Source organism: Podarcis pityusensis (assembly GCF_964106645.2).
Source record: "Podarcis pityusensis genome assembly, chromosome: 17".
Classification (NCBI taxonomy): Eukaryota; Metazoa; Chordata; class Lepidosauria; order Squamata; family Lacertidae; genus Podarcis; species Podarcis pityusensis.
This window is the reverse complement of record NC_138042.1, coordinates 404,466-423,303: the sequence shown is the minus strand read 5'-3', so window position 1 is coordinate 423,303 and position 18,838 is coordinate 404,466. Positions and strand designations below refer to the sequence as shown.

Sequence of the window (18,838 nt, the reverse complement as noted above, 5' to 3'; positions counted from 1 at the left end):
TTAAATTGCAAGATGCAATTTAACAAAAAATGCTACAATACTTAAACTGGGGCCCAATTGAAAAATATATAGTAGTTTGATTATACTTGCAATTTCTCCCTTTCGTCCTGAGTTCAAGGGTCTTCAAAACCCATGACACCTTTGGTAAAGGCTGTTCTCCAATTGGAGTGCTCGTAGGCTAGTGTTTCCCAGTTGTCGGTGTTTATACTACATTTTTTTAGATTTGCCTTCAGCTGAGAGTAGAAATTTTCTTTAATGTCTTCATCGGCATCCAGTGTTGGTGCATAAGCACTTAGAATAGTAGCCTGTTGGGTTTGGGGAAGTTTTATTCAAAGGGTTGAAAGCCGCTCATTAATGCCGGTAGGGACTTCTTACAAGAGCTTCTCAAGATTGTTTTTGATAGCAAAGCCTACTCCATGTATTCAACGTTCTTGTTCAGGTAGACCTTTCCAGAAGAAAGAGTAGCCTCCTTTTTCTTCCTTCAATTGTCCCTCTCCTGCTCTTTGAGTTTTTTGAAATGCTGCAATATCGATCTTAAAACACCACAGCTCTCTTGCAATGATGGCAGTTCTGCGTTTTGGATGCTCATTATCTGTGTTATCCAACAAAGTCTGTATATTCCATGCTCCAAAGTTCAATTGTCTTTTACGACCGCTGGGTGGTGACCCCCCCCTGGGCGTGGTAATCCAGTCAGGGTAAAAGGGAGGCAGACTATGTTTAGGGCTTCGGGGTGAGCAGAGTGGATCCTAAATCGGACTACTCAGTCATGGATACAACTGCCGAGCTGCTCAACTCTGCTTTAATTAAACAGATTCCTTAAATGTGGAAGCCTTTAATTAAAATGTACCATGGTGCAAGGCTGTTTTTTCCTCAACTGAGACACGTGCTTAAAATAAGGCTTGGACTCTCCTAGTTAGAGAGGTGTATTCAGGGTCCAAGCAAATGCTGGAATAAAGAAAAAGCTTTTATATCTTTCTTTCTAAAAAGCTGCAAGGAAGGGCTGAGGCATATATCTTCAGGTGATGAACTTCATGTACTAAGGCTGTAGCTCAGAGAGCTTCCCTGAATTCCTGCCATTCTTGTGCAACAGAGGGACATTATTGTATTAACTTTTTGAGTGCCCTTTTCACCAACCAAATGGGCAGAGTAATTCAAAGAGGGCAGGGGAGGAAGAATCCAAAGTGGAGGAACCATCAAATCCAAAGTCCTGGCAGTCTTATGCTGACAAGGTAGAAGGTGGGGACAGCTGTTTCCCCCCAGCTTTTCTTGTCTCCTTCCATTGACTGTTGGTTTTTTCTTCCAGATCTTGCCTCCCATTGGTCTCAAAAGTAAGTAGACCAGCTCTATCATTTTGGGCAGGCTTCCTCAACCTCAGCCCTCCATATGTTTTTGGCTTACAACTCCCATGATCCCTAGCTAGCAGGACCAGTGGTCAGGGATGATGGGCATTGTAGTCTCAAAACATCTGGAGGGCCGAGATTGAGGAAGCCTGATTTAGGAGAAGCGGCTCTGTCCATTTGCTCATGGGGCACTCTTCCAAGAACCATAGGATTGCATCCTTATAGGCAAAAGTTGATGCAAAAAGAAAGAAAGAAAGAAAGAAAGAAAGAAAGAAAGAAAGGGTTAAAATAATTGTGCTGCTGCTGCAGATGTCAACTGATGAAGGCTTTGCATTGAGGAGAAATGCTCCTTGGTATATACCAAACCTAGGCTTTGTCGCTCTTTATATGGCTCAGAAGCAGCACATTGGATTTTACTTGGCTACGCTGGTTGCTTGTGTACAGTCCATAAAACATGCCCCCTCCTTCCTGTCTTGTCAGGAGGTGAACAGCAACAGTATTTGCATGAGCGATACTTTTTGGGCTGTCTTCAAGGACAGCTCCCCTCAGAGTGCTATGCAGTACAGTACAGTGGTACCTCTGGTTACGAACTTAATTTGTTTTGGAGGTCCATTCTTAACCTGAAACTGTTCTTAACCTGAGGTACCACTTTAGCTAATGGGGCCTCCCGCTGCCGCCGCGCCACCATTGTGTGATTTCTGTTCTCATCCTGAAGCAAAGTTCTTAACCCGAGGTACTACTTCTGGGTTAGCGGAGTCTGTAACCCGAAGTGTTTGTAACACGAGGCGTTTGTAACCCGAGGTACTACTGTAGTTAGTCTGAACATCTCTGCAAAGTGTGAAAGAAGCTTGGTAAAGATACATGGATAACCCCCCCCCCCCGACTTTGTTTGTCTTACCAGGAGTGGGGCGATGGCATTCATATTGACCAGTCTACCTCCCAAACTAAAAAGCTCCAAACAGCATCTTGATCTGTCACTAAGCATTCTTGGGGGAAGATTTGGCCCTGATCCCCTCACCTATAACTGCCAAATAGGGTGCAGATGAATGCCAGCTGGAACAGACTTATGGCTGCCCCTTATTATAACAACTGGGGTATTAATTAAATTTTAAAAGTTAAGATCTCTCTGGGAGGCCATACTCACAAGTATGATATGAATTTGTCTCAGTCTGTATCAGTGGGAAGGAGGAAAGGGCCAAGATTAACAAAATAACCCCAATTATGGTTGACCTTGCTGTGTTGAAATGTGATGTAATTGTGCTTATCTCCTTGCATTCTTATAGAAATGGTCATTTTAGCAAGAGAGTTTCCTTCCACCACAAGGCTTGCCTGTCCTTGGGCAAGCTAGTTCTGTTCTCAGTGCGTGATCTTCTCTGTAGTTAGGAATAATACACAGACTATAGATCTTCCCACACCCTGTCACCCGGGTGGTAGAGTCAACACAGCCCTGTCTGTACGTGGGGCTTGCTGTTGGAGAATATTCTGCCTGCCTTTGCATCTATCCCAGCTAGCTAGAAGGATGCAGCTTTGGGTCTGTTGCAGTGTTTTGCCTGTCAAGAGCATCTGGAATCAGCCGCATGGTTGCAATGACCAGCGAGAGACTGCGTATTTCTCTGAATTGTACAGAGAAAGGGATAAAGCCTTTGCATAGCACCTGAATTCAGCCCTGGATGGTGGTCTGACCTCCTCAAGCCCCGTGCAAAGGTGTGTGCCTCCTTTGTTCTCTGCCTCTCTGTGATTGTTTCACAGCTGTCTCCACTTCAGAATAAGCAGTGTATTAAGATGAGCTAGTCAAAAAACTAACTTGACAAGATGGGAAATTGACTCAGATAAATTTGTGGAATTTTGATATCAGCTTGTTACATCTAATACTGTGGGTAAAGACTATGGGTGCCCTCCTGCTTCTCAGTTCTCATTCCAGTGTCACCTATATTACAGCATTTGCTCATCTGCTGTGGTTTGTCCTTGGTTACGTGAACAACACTCCACATTATCTGTTTGTTGTATTGTTTTGTTATTTTTTAAACTATTTTTAAATTTGTATTGTCTAGTCAGTCCTATTCAGCTCTGCTATTTGTCCAGAATTCAGCTTCTTCTGTTTCCCTCCCTTCTTTAAAACTTGTAAATCTAAGTAATAGATTTCAAATGTAGAAATCTTGGGCGAAACTTGCAACATCAGAAATAGAACCTAATGTTTACTTAAGTAAAGAGAACACAGATTTAAAGCTGTTTCTCTGCCATCTATCTTTTGTGGGGCATGTGTTCTGTCCCAAAGAAGCTGTAGTATGCGGAATTGAGCTGTTGTAAACACTCTGCTTTCATGGTCACAACTTCTGGTAAGTTTCAGTTTTTAAAAGGTCTTGGAATAGATGGAAGGAAAGAGCTCCTTCAGGGGTGGGGGACCTTTTCAGTTGAAGCGCTGCATTTCCTCCTGCAGGCCACATAGCGGGGGGGGGGGGGGCAGAAGCAAACATGGGAAGAGCAATGGATGTACAACCTTTGTACAGGAGGCTAGTTTCTACATGCACTCTCCCATCCCTCTCTATCCTCCATGCAGACCAGCAAAGAGATATTGTTAATGTCCAAGGGCATCTCTCAGCAAGGGCCAGTGAGAGGCGTGGCCTGGCCTGCTTCAGATAGTTCAAAAAGCCCGATAGAGAGACTGGAGGGTTTCCTTCAGCCCCTGGTATGGACTGTTTGGGCAAGTGTAGCAGCCATGATGGGAGAGACACAGAGTTGCTTCTCTCTGTCCCCTGGAGCTGCTCCTTCCTCAGACTTTTGAGACTTCACCAATATGTCTGTGCATCTTGTGTAGTCCTAAGGCCTAGAACCATTACTACCTTAAAGGAATACCAGTTGGGGTTCTTAGGATGTCAAATTATACCTTACTTATAGTGGCTGCAAATGAGGGGGGGAACCATATATGGAAGCATCTCTTTCAAGTTTGCTGCTCTTTCTTGTGTGCTTCCTTGCACGACTGTTTGTATGTTTTTGGTTATTTTAAGAACAACCCTTTTGGCCCCATAGCTATGACCCTTCCATTACTCTCTTGCTGTTTCAGTTCTTGCCCTGCGGTATATCCAACAACAACATGACAGAGGGCTGGGTGGATTGCCCCGCACTAGGGCCCGGCTGGCAGCGCCGTGAAGTCTTGCGCAAAAATGGAACAAGACCTGGACAGTCAGATACCTATTACACAAGGTAATGCCATTTGGGGTCACATCTGGAAAAGAGTGTAAGGGTTGTAGGAAGAGGTGCCCTCCAGATGTTGCTGGATTACAACTCTCATCATTCCTGACCATTGTACATGCTGCCAGGGGCTGATGGGAGTTGGAGTCCATGACCACCTGGAGGGCACATGTTGCCTATCCCTCCCTTCAGGTCCTATTCCCTAGGCAGCCAGCTGTTAGTGCCTCTCTTACAACCACTGAAGGAAAGAAGCACCTTGGGTTTCATGACAGTTCAAAGGCTTGAGAACTATTCTTAAATCTCTCTTCAGTCAGTCTTGCTTCTGCTCATTCTCAAAAGATGCACTTCTTTCTCTTGACTTTTTACTTACAAGGCAGTGGACACAATTCCAATAAGAGCAATAAAGGCATCGGCAAAGGCTGCTTGGTAAGAAATTCACATGGCAAAGACCTGTCTGAATAACACTATTTTAAGGATATGTCTAAATGAATGCAATAATGATTCTTGTCAAATAAAGGTAAAGGACCCCTGGACAGTTAAGTCCAGTCAAAGGCGATGATGGGGTGCAGCGCTCATCTTGCTTTTCGGGCCGAGGGAGCTGGCATTTGTTCACAGACAGCTTTCCGGGCCAAGTGGCCAAAATGACTAGACCGCTTCTGGCGCAATGGGGCACCGTGACGAGTGCCATAACGTACGGAAACGCCGTTTACCTTCCTGCTGCATTGGCACCTATTTATCTACTTGCACTGGCATGTTTTGGAACTGCTAGGTTGGCAGGAGCTGGGACAGCAACGGGAGCTCACCCTGGCGTGTGGATTTGAACTGGAGGGACACAAGTGGTGTTGTAGTCTAAACCACTGAGCCTCTTGGGCTTGCCAATCACAAGGTTGGCAATTCTTGCCCGAAGCTCTGCTGGCAGGGAATCCCACAGTGCAGGACCTGCTGCACTGAAAACTCAGGACCCAGGAAAGGCTGACTCAACCTCAGGTTTCATAGAATCATAGAATCATAGAGTTGGAAGAGACCACAAGGGCCATCGAGTCCAACCCCCTGCCAAGCAGGAAACACCATCAGAGCACTCCTGACATATGGTTGTCAAGCCTCTGCTTAAAGACCTCCAAAGAAGGAGACTCCACCACACTCCTTGGCAGCAAATTCCACTGTCGAACAGCTCTTACTGTCAGGAAGTTCTTCCTAATGTTTAGGTGGGATCTTCTTTCTTGTAGTTTGGATCCATTGCTCCGTGTCCGCTTCTCTGGAGCAGCAGAAAACAACCTTTCGCCCTCCTCTATATGACATCCTTTTATATATTTGAACATGGCTATCATATCACCCCTTAACCTCCTCTTCTCCAGGCTAAACATGCCCAGCTCCCTTAGCCGTTCCTCATAAGACATCGTTTCCAGGCCTTTGCCATTTTGGTTGCCCTCCTCTGGACACGTTCCAGTTTGTCAGTGTCCTTCTTGAACTGTGGTGCCCAGAACTGGACACAGTACTCCAGGTGAGGTCTGACCAGGGCAGAATACAGTGGCACTATTACTTCCCTTGATCTAGATGCTATACTCCTATTGATGCAGCCCAGAATTGCATTGGGTAGTAGCTCCATCAGAGGATCTCGGTAATGGAGGTGGAACATAAGGGGTCAGGCAGTCCTTAAGGTCTTTTGGGCACAAGTTGTTTTGGACTTTGTGAGTTAACCTGGCCCAGTAGCAACTGGGCAACCAGTTCAGCTCATCAGAGGAGTTGACGTGTTGCAACTAATCTGCTCCTGTGGGCAGACTGGCTGCTGCATTCTGCTGCAGCTTCTGGGTCAGCTGCAAAGGTAGCTTCCCATAAAGTGTGTTGCAGTTACCAAGCCTTGAGGTTACCATTGCATAGGCCACCGTGATCAAGCTGCCAGGATCCAGGAATGGTTGCAGCTTGTGGACCAGCTGGAGCTGATAGAAAGCACTGCTACTCAAAGGTCACTGGGGACTCTAGTGACAGGGCTGGATCAAAGAGGATACCCCGACTATTGAGTTGCTCCTTCAGAGAGAGTGCAACCCCATCTGGAACATGTGCAGGGTCTATTTCCTGGACACAGGAACCACCCATCCACAAGGCCTCCATTGTTCTAGGATTTAAGCTATGTTTCTTGACCCTCAGTCCACCTCTGCATCCAAGTAGAGCACAACCGCAGTACATAACAAAACAATAGGATTCTTAGCTTCCGTGTCAGTGGTGTGCACATCCAAAAAGTTTCAAATAAAGTGAGAAATCTCCCTTGTATTGGGCAACACTTGAAATCTTACTTGATCCACATCCCTTTGTTGAGATCAGAGAGTACCTTGTGCACTGTGTTATGCAGACATCCCAGCTCACGCTTACTTTCACTGTGCTGCTTTTTTACACATCTAACAGCTGCTTTTCTCTTTCCCCCCTCATAGCCCCAGAGGAGAGAAAATCCGCAGTAGAGTGGAGCTCCTGAGGTTACTGGGAGGATCACGGGATTTGACTGACTTTGATTTCAAGAAAGGGATTTATGTAGACCCAAGTGCTGAGGTACTGATCCAAATAGTTTTGGTTCTGGTAGCAGAGGTAGCATTTTAGAAGTGAACTGATTGCAGTGACCTGCATATGCTCCCATATTTTATGCATGTTTAAGTGCGTTTTTGGAGGGAGAGACCCTTCCTTTAAAAAAACAACAACAACAACATTTTATGTCCCATCTTTTCTTCAAGGAGCTTGAGGTGGCATATGTGGTCATCCCATCCAATTTTATCCCCACGACAGCTCTGTGAAGGCGGGTAGACTGAGAAATGGCGACTGGCTCAAGGTCACCCAGTAAGCCTTCCATGCCTGGACAAGGTGCTCCCCTGTTCCTATAGGTACCAATAGCCCTGATGCACTGATTGTGTAGTCCAGGAATGGGGAGCCTGTAGTCCTCAATACATAGCTGAACTCTGTGGTAACAAAGTCCAATCCAGTTCAGGATTCTTTTCTCACATTGGCCAGCCCATGGGAAGCCATCAAGCATGTCATGAATGCAATCACACTCTTCTCCCCATGATTCCAAGCATGAGTTGTGCCGGCTAAGGCTGATGGGAGCTGGGCTTCCAACTCCTGCCTAGGGGACCTTAGGTTCCCCATCCTTGGTGTAGTGCAACTTGCTCTTGGTCAGTTTTGTTAGGAGGCCTCTAGGGTTACAGATGGTTCCTTGGGTTAGATGTGCATGAAAGTTCAAGTCTTCTACCTCAGTCTTCTTTGTTGGACTGCATTGATACCCTAAGCTTATAAATTGCTAGTTCATAAACCCAGTAGCACTTGGAACTGAGAGCCAGTGTGGTGTAGTGGTTAAGAGCGGTAGATTCGTAATCTGGGGAACCGGGTTTGCGTCTCTGCTCCTCCACATGCAGCTGCTGGGTGACCTTGGGCTAGTCACACTTCTCTGAAGTCTCTCAGCCCCACTCACCTCACAGAGTGTTTGTTGTGGGGGAGGAAGGGAAAGGAGAATGTTAGCCGCTTTGAGACTCCTTCGGGTAGTGATAAAGCGGGATATCAAATCCAAACCCTTCTTCTTCTAATGGTCTTCTCCTTTTTCACTGCTTTCTCCTGCTGCAGCCCCAGCTCCTACAACCCCTCCCACCCACTGGAGGAGGCCACCAGCGGGTGAGTGTGCTGTCTGCTGAGGCCAGATCTAGACTGGCTGTTGAATGTCATCTGGAAGAACTATATGGGGGAGGATGAAGAAAGAAGAAAGCTATCAGCACAACCGCTTTCCTTTTTTGCTGTGGGGATTGCTTTTGCATAGCTGGGCAGAAGCTTCCCAGATGGGTATCTTTGGAAGGGGAATTATTGTGGTGTGATTGTGTTTTTAAACTTCCAAGCAGAGTTTTGGCAAGCTTCACAATGGTGGAACCACCTGATGGCAAAGCCAAAACTTGCCCAGATGGTAAGTGAGGCATGTTCCCAGGACCGCCTCCTGTTGTGCTCCATAAGGATGGTTGTCTCCCTTGCTTTTCATGCATAATTATTAGCAAAGTAGGGTTTCTAAGCTATGATTGTGAGTCCACAGCTTTAGTAGTCTTTCCCAATTACGTGCTACAAGATTATAGCCTTGATCTCTGACATGAAGAGTAAAAGGCAGTGGCCTGCATGATGATGATGCTGGCTTGTTCACTTAGCCTGCATTTAGCAAAGAGGAATGCCAAATGGATCTGGTGAGTGGATTAGGTTCCCTGGGTTTGAAACTCTAGGGAAGCAGGAAGTGTTTAGAAAAGGGGGTTGCTCTGTGCTGCTCCCCATAATAATAATAATAATAATAATAATTTATTATTTATACCCCGCCCATCTGGCTGGGTTTCCCCAGCCACTCTGGGCGGCTTCCAAAAGAATATTAAAATACAATGATACATCAAACATTAAAAGCTTCCCTAAACAGGGCTGCCTTCAGATGTCTTCTAAAAGTCTGGTAGTTGTTGTTCTCTTTGACATCTGGTGGGAGGGCGTTCCACAGGGAGGGCGCCACTACCGAGAAGGCCCTCTGCCTGGTTCCCTGTAACTTGGCTTCTCGTAGTGAGGGAACCGCCAGAAGGCCCTCGGTGCTGGACCTCAGTGTCCGGGTAGCACTCTCCCGCCCCGGCCCTGCTCCCACGGTGGCGTCTACCTCTTCCCGAATCTGAGCGACTTTATCTGCAAAAAACTTTGCAAAATCATTGCAGGAGATCATGTGGCCCGTACTGGGCCCCGATGTAGCAGGTGGTTCCGCTAAATTGCAGACCACCTGAAAAAGTCTCCTGCTGCTGTTTTCTGCAGATGCAATAGAGGCGGCGAAGAAAGCCTTCTTCGCCGTCGCTACCGCCACTTGGTAGGCTCGACACTGAGCTCTAACCTGTGTCCGGTCAGCTTCAGAATGGGTCATCCGCCACCGGCGCTCTAGCCGTCTCAACGATTGTTTCATTGCCCTCAGATCAGTGGAAAACCACGGGGCTGTCCGGGCTCCATGCAATCGGAGAGGGCGCTTCGGAGCCAAACAGTCAATAGCCCTGGTTAACTCCGCATTCCAGCGGGCCACCAGGGAATCAGCTGAAAGGCCATCAACATGGGATAAAGCATCCCCTACCACTCTCTGGAAACCATTTGGATCCATTAAGTGGCGGGGGCGGACCATCCGAATCGGTCCCACCTCCCTGCAGAGGGGAAGGGTCGCGGAGAAGTCAAGTTGCACCAGGAAGTGGTCTGACCATGGCACTTCTTTTGTTTCGCTTTTACTTAGTGTCAGAACACCAACATCCATGGAGGTAAACACCAGGTCCAAGGCATGTCCGCGGCTATGGGTTGGGCCAAACTTATTCAGGGACAGCCCCATGGAGGCCATGCTTTCCACGAAGTCCCGAGCGGCCCCTTGTAAGGTCGTGTCGGCATGGATATTAAAATCCCCTAGGACAACCAAACTAGGTGTCTCCAGGAGAACATCCGCCACGACCTGAAGCAGCTCGGGCAGGGAATCCTTGGTGCAGCGGGGAGGTCGGTACACCAAAAGGAATCCTGTACTGCCCCTATTGCCCAACTTCCAGAACATGCACTCAAAGAACTGGGTCTTCCCATCCTTCTCTTCTGCTAATTAGCCCATAGGGAAATTGATGGAGCCTTCTGTATTGGGAAAGATAGGACTCCTGTTTATAGGCCAAACCATGGCATTGAGGTGGAGGAGAAGGATGAATCCCCTTGACAGCTGTCCTTCCTTAGGGTATGGTTCATGCTTTGTAAACCATTGCTTTAGACTACACTGCCTGTTTCTTCTTCTATAGGTCAAAAAGGGTAGTAAAAGGCATCTTCCACCTCTGGCAGCAGCCACCCCTCCACTCAAGAAGCCTCCTGATTTGCAAGTGTTTGAAGAGCCTCCAGACAAGGAGGTTCCAGACCAGAAACCCCCCCAAATGGAACTGGAGTTGCCAGTAGAAGCACCTGCCGCTATTCTGGATGAGCAGCAAGAACTTCTAGTTGCTGCAGACCAGCCAGCCATGAAGCCCCACAAGCGCCGATGTCGGAAGCAGCTTCCAGCCCTCCTTCCTACGGGAAAAATGGGCAATGTGACAGTGGAAGAGGCCAACCCAGAGGAACCTGTAGTGTGAGCATCTCCCTCTTTTGCTTTCCTCTTGTTGCAGTGGAGAGCCCAGGCTCTTTCAGAAACCTTAAATGTCAAGACAGGACTCACAGAGACTAAAGAAAACAAATGATTATAAACAGTAGGAGGCTCTCAAAAATCTGATTGGTGTATTCTCATGCTTCTTTTTAAAACATGCAAATCTTCTTCTGCTGTACCTTAGAGGTTTTGTGAGGGGTTGACATCTCTGTTCCATTCCCACTCCTCTGAGGCTTCAGATTTTGAACATTTGCTCCCCATTCTCTTTTTAAAAAAATAATATTTATTGAAAGTTTAAGAATTACAAAACGAAGTAGAAAAGAAAAAGAAAAGGTAAATTATACAAATCAATACATTACAGTACATATAAAAAAACAAAAGAAAAAAAACAAAAGACACAATACATCAGAACAAAAACAAAAGCAAAAACAATTAAAAACACATCCAATATTTCCATATCTTTATCTTTCATTAACTTGTTTCATCGACCACCTCACACCTCCCATTTTTGTGTTCTAGTTATTAATTATTTCAGCAAATCCTTTCCATCTTTCACTGTTTTCTGTCATTTAATTGTCTTAGTTTATTTTAACCTTATCTTACCATTAAAACCCTAAAACTTATTTATACTTAACTCCTTATAACATTTCTAATAAAGCCGTATAATTTCATTCCAACAATTTTTCTAAAACTCATTAATTTTACAATATTTCTCTAAATAATTTTTTTAAAACTTTTTTCCAATCTTCTTCCACCGTCTCTTCTCCCTGGTCTCGGATTCTGTCAGTCCTTTCTATCAATTCCATATGGTCCATCAACCTGGTGATCTTCTATCCGAGGCTCTTAACTCTTTTCCATGTCCCTTCTGCAGATCTTCTTCATATTTATACATGTGCTTTACTTTGCCTTCTGCTGATCTTGTTCTTAATTTCCTTCCTTTGGCACTGAGGAGTAGATCTCGGGGAAACTTCAACCTAACAATGTCTTTATTCCTTCTCGACAGGTCAGCCCATTCTCCATAGTCAGAACTAAAGTCCAAAAGATATTTCAGAGCGTGTTTCAAAGTCCCTCCAAAGCTAAAGGCCCCCACAGCTCCAATCTCCCCCTGATCCAAATCCAGGTCGCAAACCTGCATAAGGGGATCTATCCAACTTTCCTTCTCCAATCCAAGCGGGACTCCATCCCTCCAAATCTGGCTTTCTCTGGATTCAATCGTAAAGGGCAACAGCTTATGTTCATCAAATTGCCTCTGAAAGGCCGGGGCTCTCTCCACTTGAATTACTTGAGGTTCAACAACAACTTTCTCCTTCGTCTTCTCCACAGCTTGCCATGTCAAAACAGATTCCTGAATCAAATCCTGAGTTGTTTCTGTATAGGTATTCACTTTTTGTCCCAAATCAGTCATTTTTTGTCCCATATTATCAATTTTAATAATCCTCACATCCGTCTTCTTATGAAGCTGTTCCAATAAAGCACTTGTCTTGCAAAATGCAATCACTAAGGCTTCTTCTGTCAACATTCTTGTCCAAGGTCAATCTCTGTTTCTCACGGTCTTTAATCTCTACAGCTGGAAAATTCCCCAGCTCCACTCCTTCAACAGTTTCAAAAACTCCCTCTAGGGGAAACAATTTCTATTTGTATCCGTCCTTTTAAACACAGATCCAGCAACAAAGTTAGTTCGGTTTTCAGTTACATTTGCTCCTTTTCAAGTGCAAAAGGAAACAATGGAAACAATATATTTCTCTTATTTAGCTGTCTGTCAACATATGTTATTCACAGTCAATGAACTTTCCCAAAAAGTCGATCTTACTGGCAGCCCGTTCCCAGGTTCAAAATGGTGGTAATTTATCTTCCTTCACTCTCTCTCCTGCAGGCTTAAGCAGTCTAAAATTTCCCCCCTCTTCTCCTGCTTCCAAGGGGGGTTTAGTAGTTTTAACCGATGGAGATTTAATCCTTTACAAAAGGCTTTCCAGACTTTAGTTTGCAACGTCTTTGCTTCAATCTATTTACAAAAGGGGAAGGCGGACTTCCTGTTTGAAACCTTCCTGTTTCGATGCCAAATTATAGTGTTTATAGATCCAATTTTCCGTTCTACTCACGGGTAGTTGTTTAAAATCCAATTGTCCACAGGAAAAAGTCAGCGCTCTCCGGCAACAGCATTGCGGCTTCACTCTATGAAAGAAGCAGTCGATTCGAAGCACCGCGCCACTCACCCCACGTCGCTCCGGAACCCCGAAACCGGGTTTCCCCGCAAGTAGGGCAGGCGCAAAAGGTGCCAGCCGAATCCCACGTCCACAGGCTTCTCCCGCCTGTGGTTTTTATTGGGTCTCTGCCTCGCCGTGGCTGTCCAGACCCTGATTTCCACGGAGCGGATTCCTCCCGATCAGAGTGATATTCTGTCTGGCAAGCACAATTGACATAGGGCAACACTGAATTTGCAACACCCTTTCTACATTAGAGATCTGGTTCATTAAATACAAGAGCATAATTTTTTTTGTTTGGGGTGGACATGGGTTCTTCCATGCTTGACCTACTTCAGAACCTAGAATAGTGTACAATTAGCCTTAAAACTTTTATTTTCCCACTTGTCATTTTTTTGACATGTATCAGAAATTTTGCTTGACAGCACTACGAAAATTACCTGTACTTGATGTCTTCTTCCTTGTACACTGCTAAAAACTACTGCCCTTTCCTCCTTTTGGAATAATTAGGTTAGGCAAGGACTCGGAAGGCAGAAAGGCACGGAGAAGCTTGGATCAGAAGCCAAGTTACTACACGCCTCCCACTTCCACTTGCCTGACCAGGTAGCTGATTGTAACTATGATAGCACTTCCATAGGTGTGCTCTGGAGTACACAGTGACCCTGCCTGGTAAGGCTTGTGTGAGAGCATTTCAAAGCCTGAATGCCTCTTATTCCAAGTGCCAAGTGCTTGCTCAAGGCCTCGCATATGGAATATCCCTTCTAAATGTGGGGCAATTGTAGCATCACTTCCTACCCAGTTTGTGTCAGCCACAGATGCCTGAGAAGCAAAGAAACTTGCCTCCATCATGTTCCATTCACTTGGCTGAGTTCTCCTTGCTTTGGAGGTCCAGGGTAGGCTTTGCTGTCTGAAGGCTGAAGGGCATTAGCAAGGAAGACCAGGGACGATGGCAAGAAAGCTATCGGAACAATCTTGGACACCATGTTGTTTCAGTCCTTAGTGCTATATTTAATGATATACATTTGTGTTGCAAGAATCATTTTGAGGGCCTCTTGGGCCTTTAGAGTGGGATATAAGCAAACACATAAGAAACATATAGGGCTGGAGATGCTTTGTTGGGACTGTTGCTCCTAACTTTTCCTGTTTCTTCTTCCAGATTCTGTGCCAGCTGTCAAGGACAGTTCCCAGGAGTGATGCTCCCCTCCCAGAGACGCTGTCGGTGGCTCTGCCCAGATTGCAGAGGTTTGTACTTAAAGAAAAGCAGGACACACAAACCCAAGTCCACGGAAGTAAAACACAAGTGCTCGAGGAGATCTCTGCTCTGTCTCCACAATTGAGAATAATTGAATTCTACTAGCTAAGGATGCCAGATGGCTGAATCACGACCCTGTAAACATATACATGGGCTTTCCCACTTCCTCAGCTAAGCTCTGTTGCCACTTGGCTTCTGCTCTGCTTGTTTAAACAAAGCCACTGATTTCTTGGAGTTTTGCGCAGTTGATCATTAGCTACTGCCCAAACATTTTCATGTCATACTTCTTTAATAATGAAAGTCAATTCTCTTGACATTGCATTGTGTGAAGCAGTGTTGCAAATGTCGATTGATGCAAGTCCCCAACCCCTTTTTTGCTGCTTTCCAAAAGCATGGTTGGAGCAGTATACTGAAAGCAGTCTGACTTTGATAAGCCTTTGAATGAATTAAGAGCTAAGCAGAGAATTCTTGCTTTTTATTTTATTATGTTCTGCTTTTCAGTCATGATTGGATCCCAATGTGGCTCACAGTAAAACAATCTGCATTAAGTACAATATATTGGGGAATTGAAAAAATGTACATTTATGAATTTTGAGTCTGCTTTGCTCTGTGCACTGATGGTTCTTAATGACTGGGGTAGGCAAGGGCTGCATTTAGGTTCTGTCGTATTTTAGCAGAGGATCCATTTACTTTCTCACATAGTAATTAATGACTGGTAGCTAGCCATTCGGTTCTATGGCAGGGTGGGGAGCCTTAGCCCCCCCCCCCCCAATCTTCCACCATCCCTAGTCAGCATGGCCAGTGATCAGGAATGATGGGAGTCCAGTGCCCTCTGCCCCAAAATCTGCTCTGGAGGCTGTTGCACAATGGGAAGTCCTTATGCTAACAGGATGACGTTGTTGGAGTCAAACCACGTACTCCACCTTTGACCCTGTGACACAGGGATGGTCCTTTGGGGAATTCACCCCACCCAGGGCCTTTGCAGTGTAAGCTCTTGTTCTGCTGTACCCAAAGTGCCACAGTAATTGGTATTTTGCTAATAATTACATGAACACCAGTAGACAGGGCAAGTTATCCCCCACCCCCAAGTAGTAGAGCACTTCCCTGGATAGGAGTTTTTAAAGGGTAGGTGCTGTAGCCAAAAAGATCCTGCTCTGCACTGATGCAGATCTCACTTCAGTTAAAGAAGGTACACTGAGCAGACTTTCACCCCACTCCACCTGCTGGATTACAAATCCTTGGGAAATCTGCACAGCGGAAGATGCCTGTTAATACTAAAGGTTTATTTCTTGTTTTCTATGTATCTTTCAAACTACACCTTCCTCTTCCTCATCTATCCCAGGGATGCGGAACCTGCAAGCTGTCCAGATGTTGGACAGTAACTCCCATCATCCCTGACCATTCACCCTGCTGGCTGGGGCTGATGAGGTTTGGAGTCCAGCAACAACTGGGAGGTCACAGGTTTGCCTTCCCTGTGTGAGCCCTTTCCTGTGCTCCCTTTCATAGAGGAGGGTCGGTTTCATGCTTCAGAAACATGGCTGGGAGACCTTTTCCTTGCCTTCATTTACTTCATTCCTCAGCTGCTTCATCTAACAAGCAGTGATGTGGAGTGGAATGTTTTTCTGTTTTCCTGTGGAAAATTTCCATTTCATATGATCATTAATAAAAATTAATGGATGCAAATTCCAAATGCCATATTAAGCAGGCTTGGCTATTTCAAAATTTTATTTACTAAATGCAAGCAAAATTGACATGCTAAATTGGATAACTCTCTAGGGCAGGTGAAGGAAACTTTTGACCCCACCCCACCCCGGTGTTGCTGAACTACATTTCACATTATCCCAGGCCATTGTCCATGCTTTCCAGGGTTATGGGAGTTATAGTTCAGCCGCACCTGCAGGGCCACAGGCGCTCAATATCTTCTCTAGGGCATCAGAAAATTTTATCCAGATTAGCCATGTAAATGCGATTCAGTCTCTTCCCCACCCCCCATCACCGTTCAGAAGAATGGTAAGATGCCAGGTGTGGGCATTGGATTGGTGCTCACTTCATACTCCTGGTAGCTTAGCAGTTAACGTTGAATTATTTTCCTTGTGACTGACTTCCTTAGCACTGGGTGTTTGAGCCAATGTTTCTCTTTCTTGCACAGGTTTTAATCTTTTCTTCCTGTTCCTCTTTTCAGCTCAGAGAAGAGATTTCAATCGGGAGCAGAGATATTACAAGGTAAGATCTAGAGCTTACCAACATTTTTTGTTTACTTAGAAATATAAGTTGAAGTAGGGGGCGATGGGATCTGTGTGTGTAAACCCTGCTTTATATTATCAGGTTCTACACTTTGTGACAATCTCTCTGCCCCACTGCCAAACACCTGCTGTCTACCTGCTGCAGGTGGGGGTGTCAGTGAGTGAAACTCCCATTGTTCTGGGCGCATTTTGCGACTGGGGATTTCATTAGCGCAAGCAGTTTTTGAGCTCTGGGTGCAGTACTGCGCCTAAGATTTCAGATTAAAACTGCAGAGTGGAAGGAAAGGAAGACCTTTTCTGCCTCCCCACTTCCAGCTACTCTCTAAGGACCCTGGAGAAGACACCCTCTTAAGAATATTAGGGGGGTGGGCAGGGGAAGGACTAGACCATGTGAAAAAATGAACATAATATTTTAGCTGCAGTTCATTTATTTCCAGCTTTGTATTCTTGTTATAAAAAAAGCATGCCTAGACATTCCGTTGTTGCACCCATAACCTCAGTTTAAGGTGCCCTTTGGCTCCTCGCTTTCCTATCTCCGTTTCTAACCTGTGTGTGTGTGTTTGTGTGTGTTTAAAAGTGCCCCTGGCTGCAGCTGGCCTGCAGTGACTTGCACATGCCTAACCCTTTAGTGCTTTAAAATCCTCCTGTGCCTGTGCAGTACGGATTTAAGAGATAAGTGTATATTTATGTTTTATTCTCTTAAAAACACGTTCTGCCTTCAGTTGACAGAGGGACAGGTGGCTTTAAAATGCCACCCTCCCAGCCGGTTGATTGATGGGATATTCATTTTGGAAAAGGCTTGAAAACTCAAGTCACCCATTCAGAGAACAATCAAGACTTGGCCATGCCCTGGGATGGATGAAAGCATTAGGGTTGTTAGCAGAGGTAAGGGACGTGTCTCCAGTTCTCAGATAGCAGTGGAGGACTTGAAGCTGCGTATTCTCTTGGATGATATGCCACTGGGAGCCCCATAAATGACTGGGATAGATGTGTGATAAGCAGAGTTCAGTGACAAAGCTTTGTATGGCAGAAGGTCCCATGTTCAATCCCTGGCATCTTGAGTCAGAGGATTTTGCGTAAAGGGTCTCAGAAAAAAACCATGGTCTGAGACCTTTTGAGAGCTGCTGCTTGAGTAGATGGCACTGGGCTATGCAAACCTTGACTTACTACAGTATAAGGTAATTTCATCTATGGCCTGGTGAGTTTGTGTTAGAGGTTGGAGATGGTGTCCTTTTCTTGTGCTCTCCTTTGAGTCAGCCAAGATGGCCAACAGGCTCACGGTGCAGCTTGGAGGTTCTGGGTTCATGGTGTTGCCTTCCCCGAATCCCTCCTCACCCCCTACCCTCTGCCCTTGCAGCAAATTGGTTGTGGTGTGTGCCAAGCCTGCCAGATGTCTCAGGACTGCGGCATCTGCAGTGTGTGTGTCCTGCGAGCCAAAAGCCCCGAGCTCCGCATTGGCATCAAATGTCTGCTGCGCCGATGCTTGAAGATTGTCAAAAAGGTACCACTGGCTGCTCCTTGCTTATTCCTCCCTTGTGTCCCTTTCCAGAAATTCTGCTGTTCCTTGTTCTTGGCCTCCCTGCCCCAAATGAACCTGGCAGCCATTTCAAGCCTTAACAGTCCTTTTGTCTCTCTTTCCTTTCCCCCGCACTCCTTTCCCATTGCAGGGCCTTGAATGTGGTATGTGTCAGGCTTGCAAGATAACTGAAGACTGTGGGAGCTGCCACATCTGCTTGCGGAGGCAGAAACCAGGCATGAAGCGGCAATGGAAATGTCTCAAGCGCCGCTGCCTTAAACGCAAGGTGTGTATGCTTGGCCTGACTAGGTTCTGCATCCCATGAGAGTCTGTTGTACTTCCATCAGGGCACTGAGCAAAACAGGATGGGTGGGAAAGGAAGGAGAAGGGAGCAAAACAGGATAGGTGTGAAAGGTGTCAGGAGTTCATCCTACACTTGAGTAGGACCCTGGCAGAGACACATGCCCGACTGGCATGTTCTCTCCCTCCTGCTGGATCGTTCTGGAGCTTCATAAGCTTTCTTCAGCCTGAACATCACAGTGACTGATGCCAACTGACACTGGCACACTTAGGGATCCACAGAGTTTGTGCAACTTGAGTGTGACAGACCTCAGCAACTCAGCATTTTGGCTAATCTACTTTATTTACATATACAGTGGTGCCTCGCAAGACGAAATTAATTCGTTCCACGAGTTTTTTTGTCTAGCGAATTTTTCGTCTTGCGAAGCACGGTGTCGGAAAAGTTTTGGAAAAGCTTCAAAAATCACCAAAAACCTCAAAAAAGGCTACCACACCGCGTTCTGTGAGTTGCTCCTCGAAGTCAAGTCGCAACTGTATTAACGGTGTTAAGAAAAAGGAAACAAACTTGCAAGACGTTTTCGTCTTGCGAAGCAAGCCCATAGGGAAATTATTCTTGCGAAGCAGCTCAAAAACCGCAAAACCCTTTCGTCTAGCGAGTTTTTCGTCTTGCGAG

At 45.8% G+C, this 18,838-nt stretch overlaps 1 protein-coding gene across 17 annotated transcripts in view; it reads left to right on the top strand.

Moving 5' to 3' along the window:
* Positions 1 to 18,838, top strand: part of LOC308466635 (methyl-CpG-binding domain protein 1-like) — a 179,418-nt gene that overhangs the window by 9,288 nt on the left and 151,292 nt on the right. For 14 of the 17 annotated variants that reach the window (XR_013980920.1, XR_013980921.1, XM_080987532.1 and 11 more), the window contains 8 exons: positions 4,402 to 4,541; positions 6,956 to 7,070; positions 8,130 to 8,177; positions 10,319 to 10,638; positions 14,011 to 14,096; positions 16,289 to 16,329; positions 17,707 to 17,850; positions 18,017 to 18,151. Coding sequence is in view for 15 of the 17 variants with exons in the window: in XM_080987532.1 (XP_080843658.1) it covers positions 4,402 to 4,541; positions 6,956 to 7,070; positions 8,130 to 8,177; positions 10,319 to 10,638; positions 14,011 to 14,096; positions 16,289 to 16,329; positions 17,707 to 17,850; positions 18,017 to 18,151 (1,029 nt within the window). In the remaining 2 variants the exon portion in view is untranslated. Of the gene's footprint in view, positions 1 to 1,343; positions 3,045 to 4,401; positions 4,542 to 6,955; positions 7,071 to 8,129; positions 8,178 to 10,318; positions 10,639 to 10,666; positions 10,757 to 13,364; positions 13,458 to 14,010; positions 14,097 to 16,288; positions 16,330 to 17,706; positions 17,851 to 18,016; positions 18,152 to 18,838 lie in introns of those variants that run through there. The other 3 variants (XM_080987538.1, XM_080987541.1, XM_080987536.1) reach the window with 3 other exon arrangements.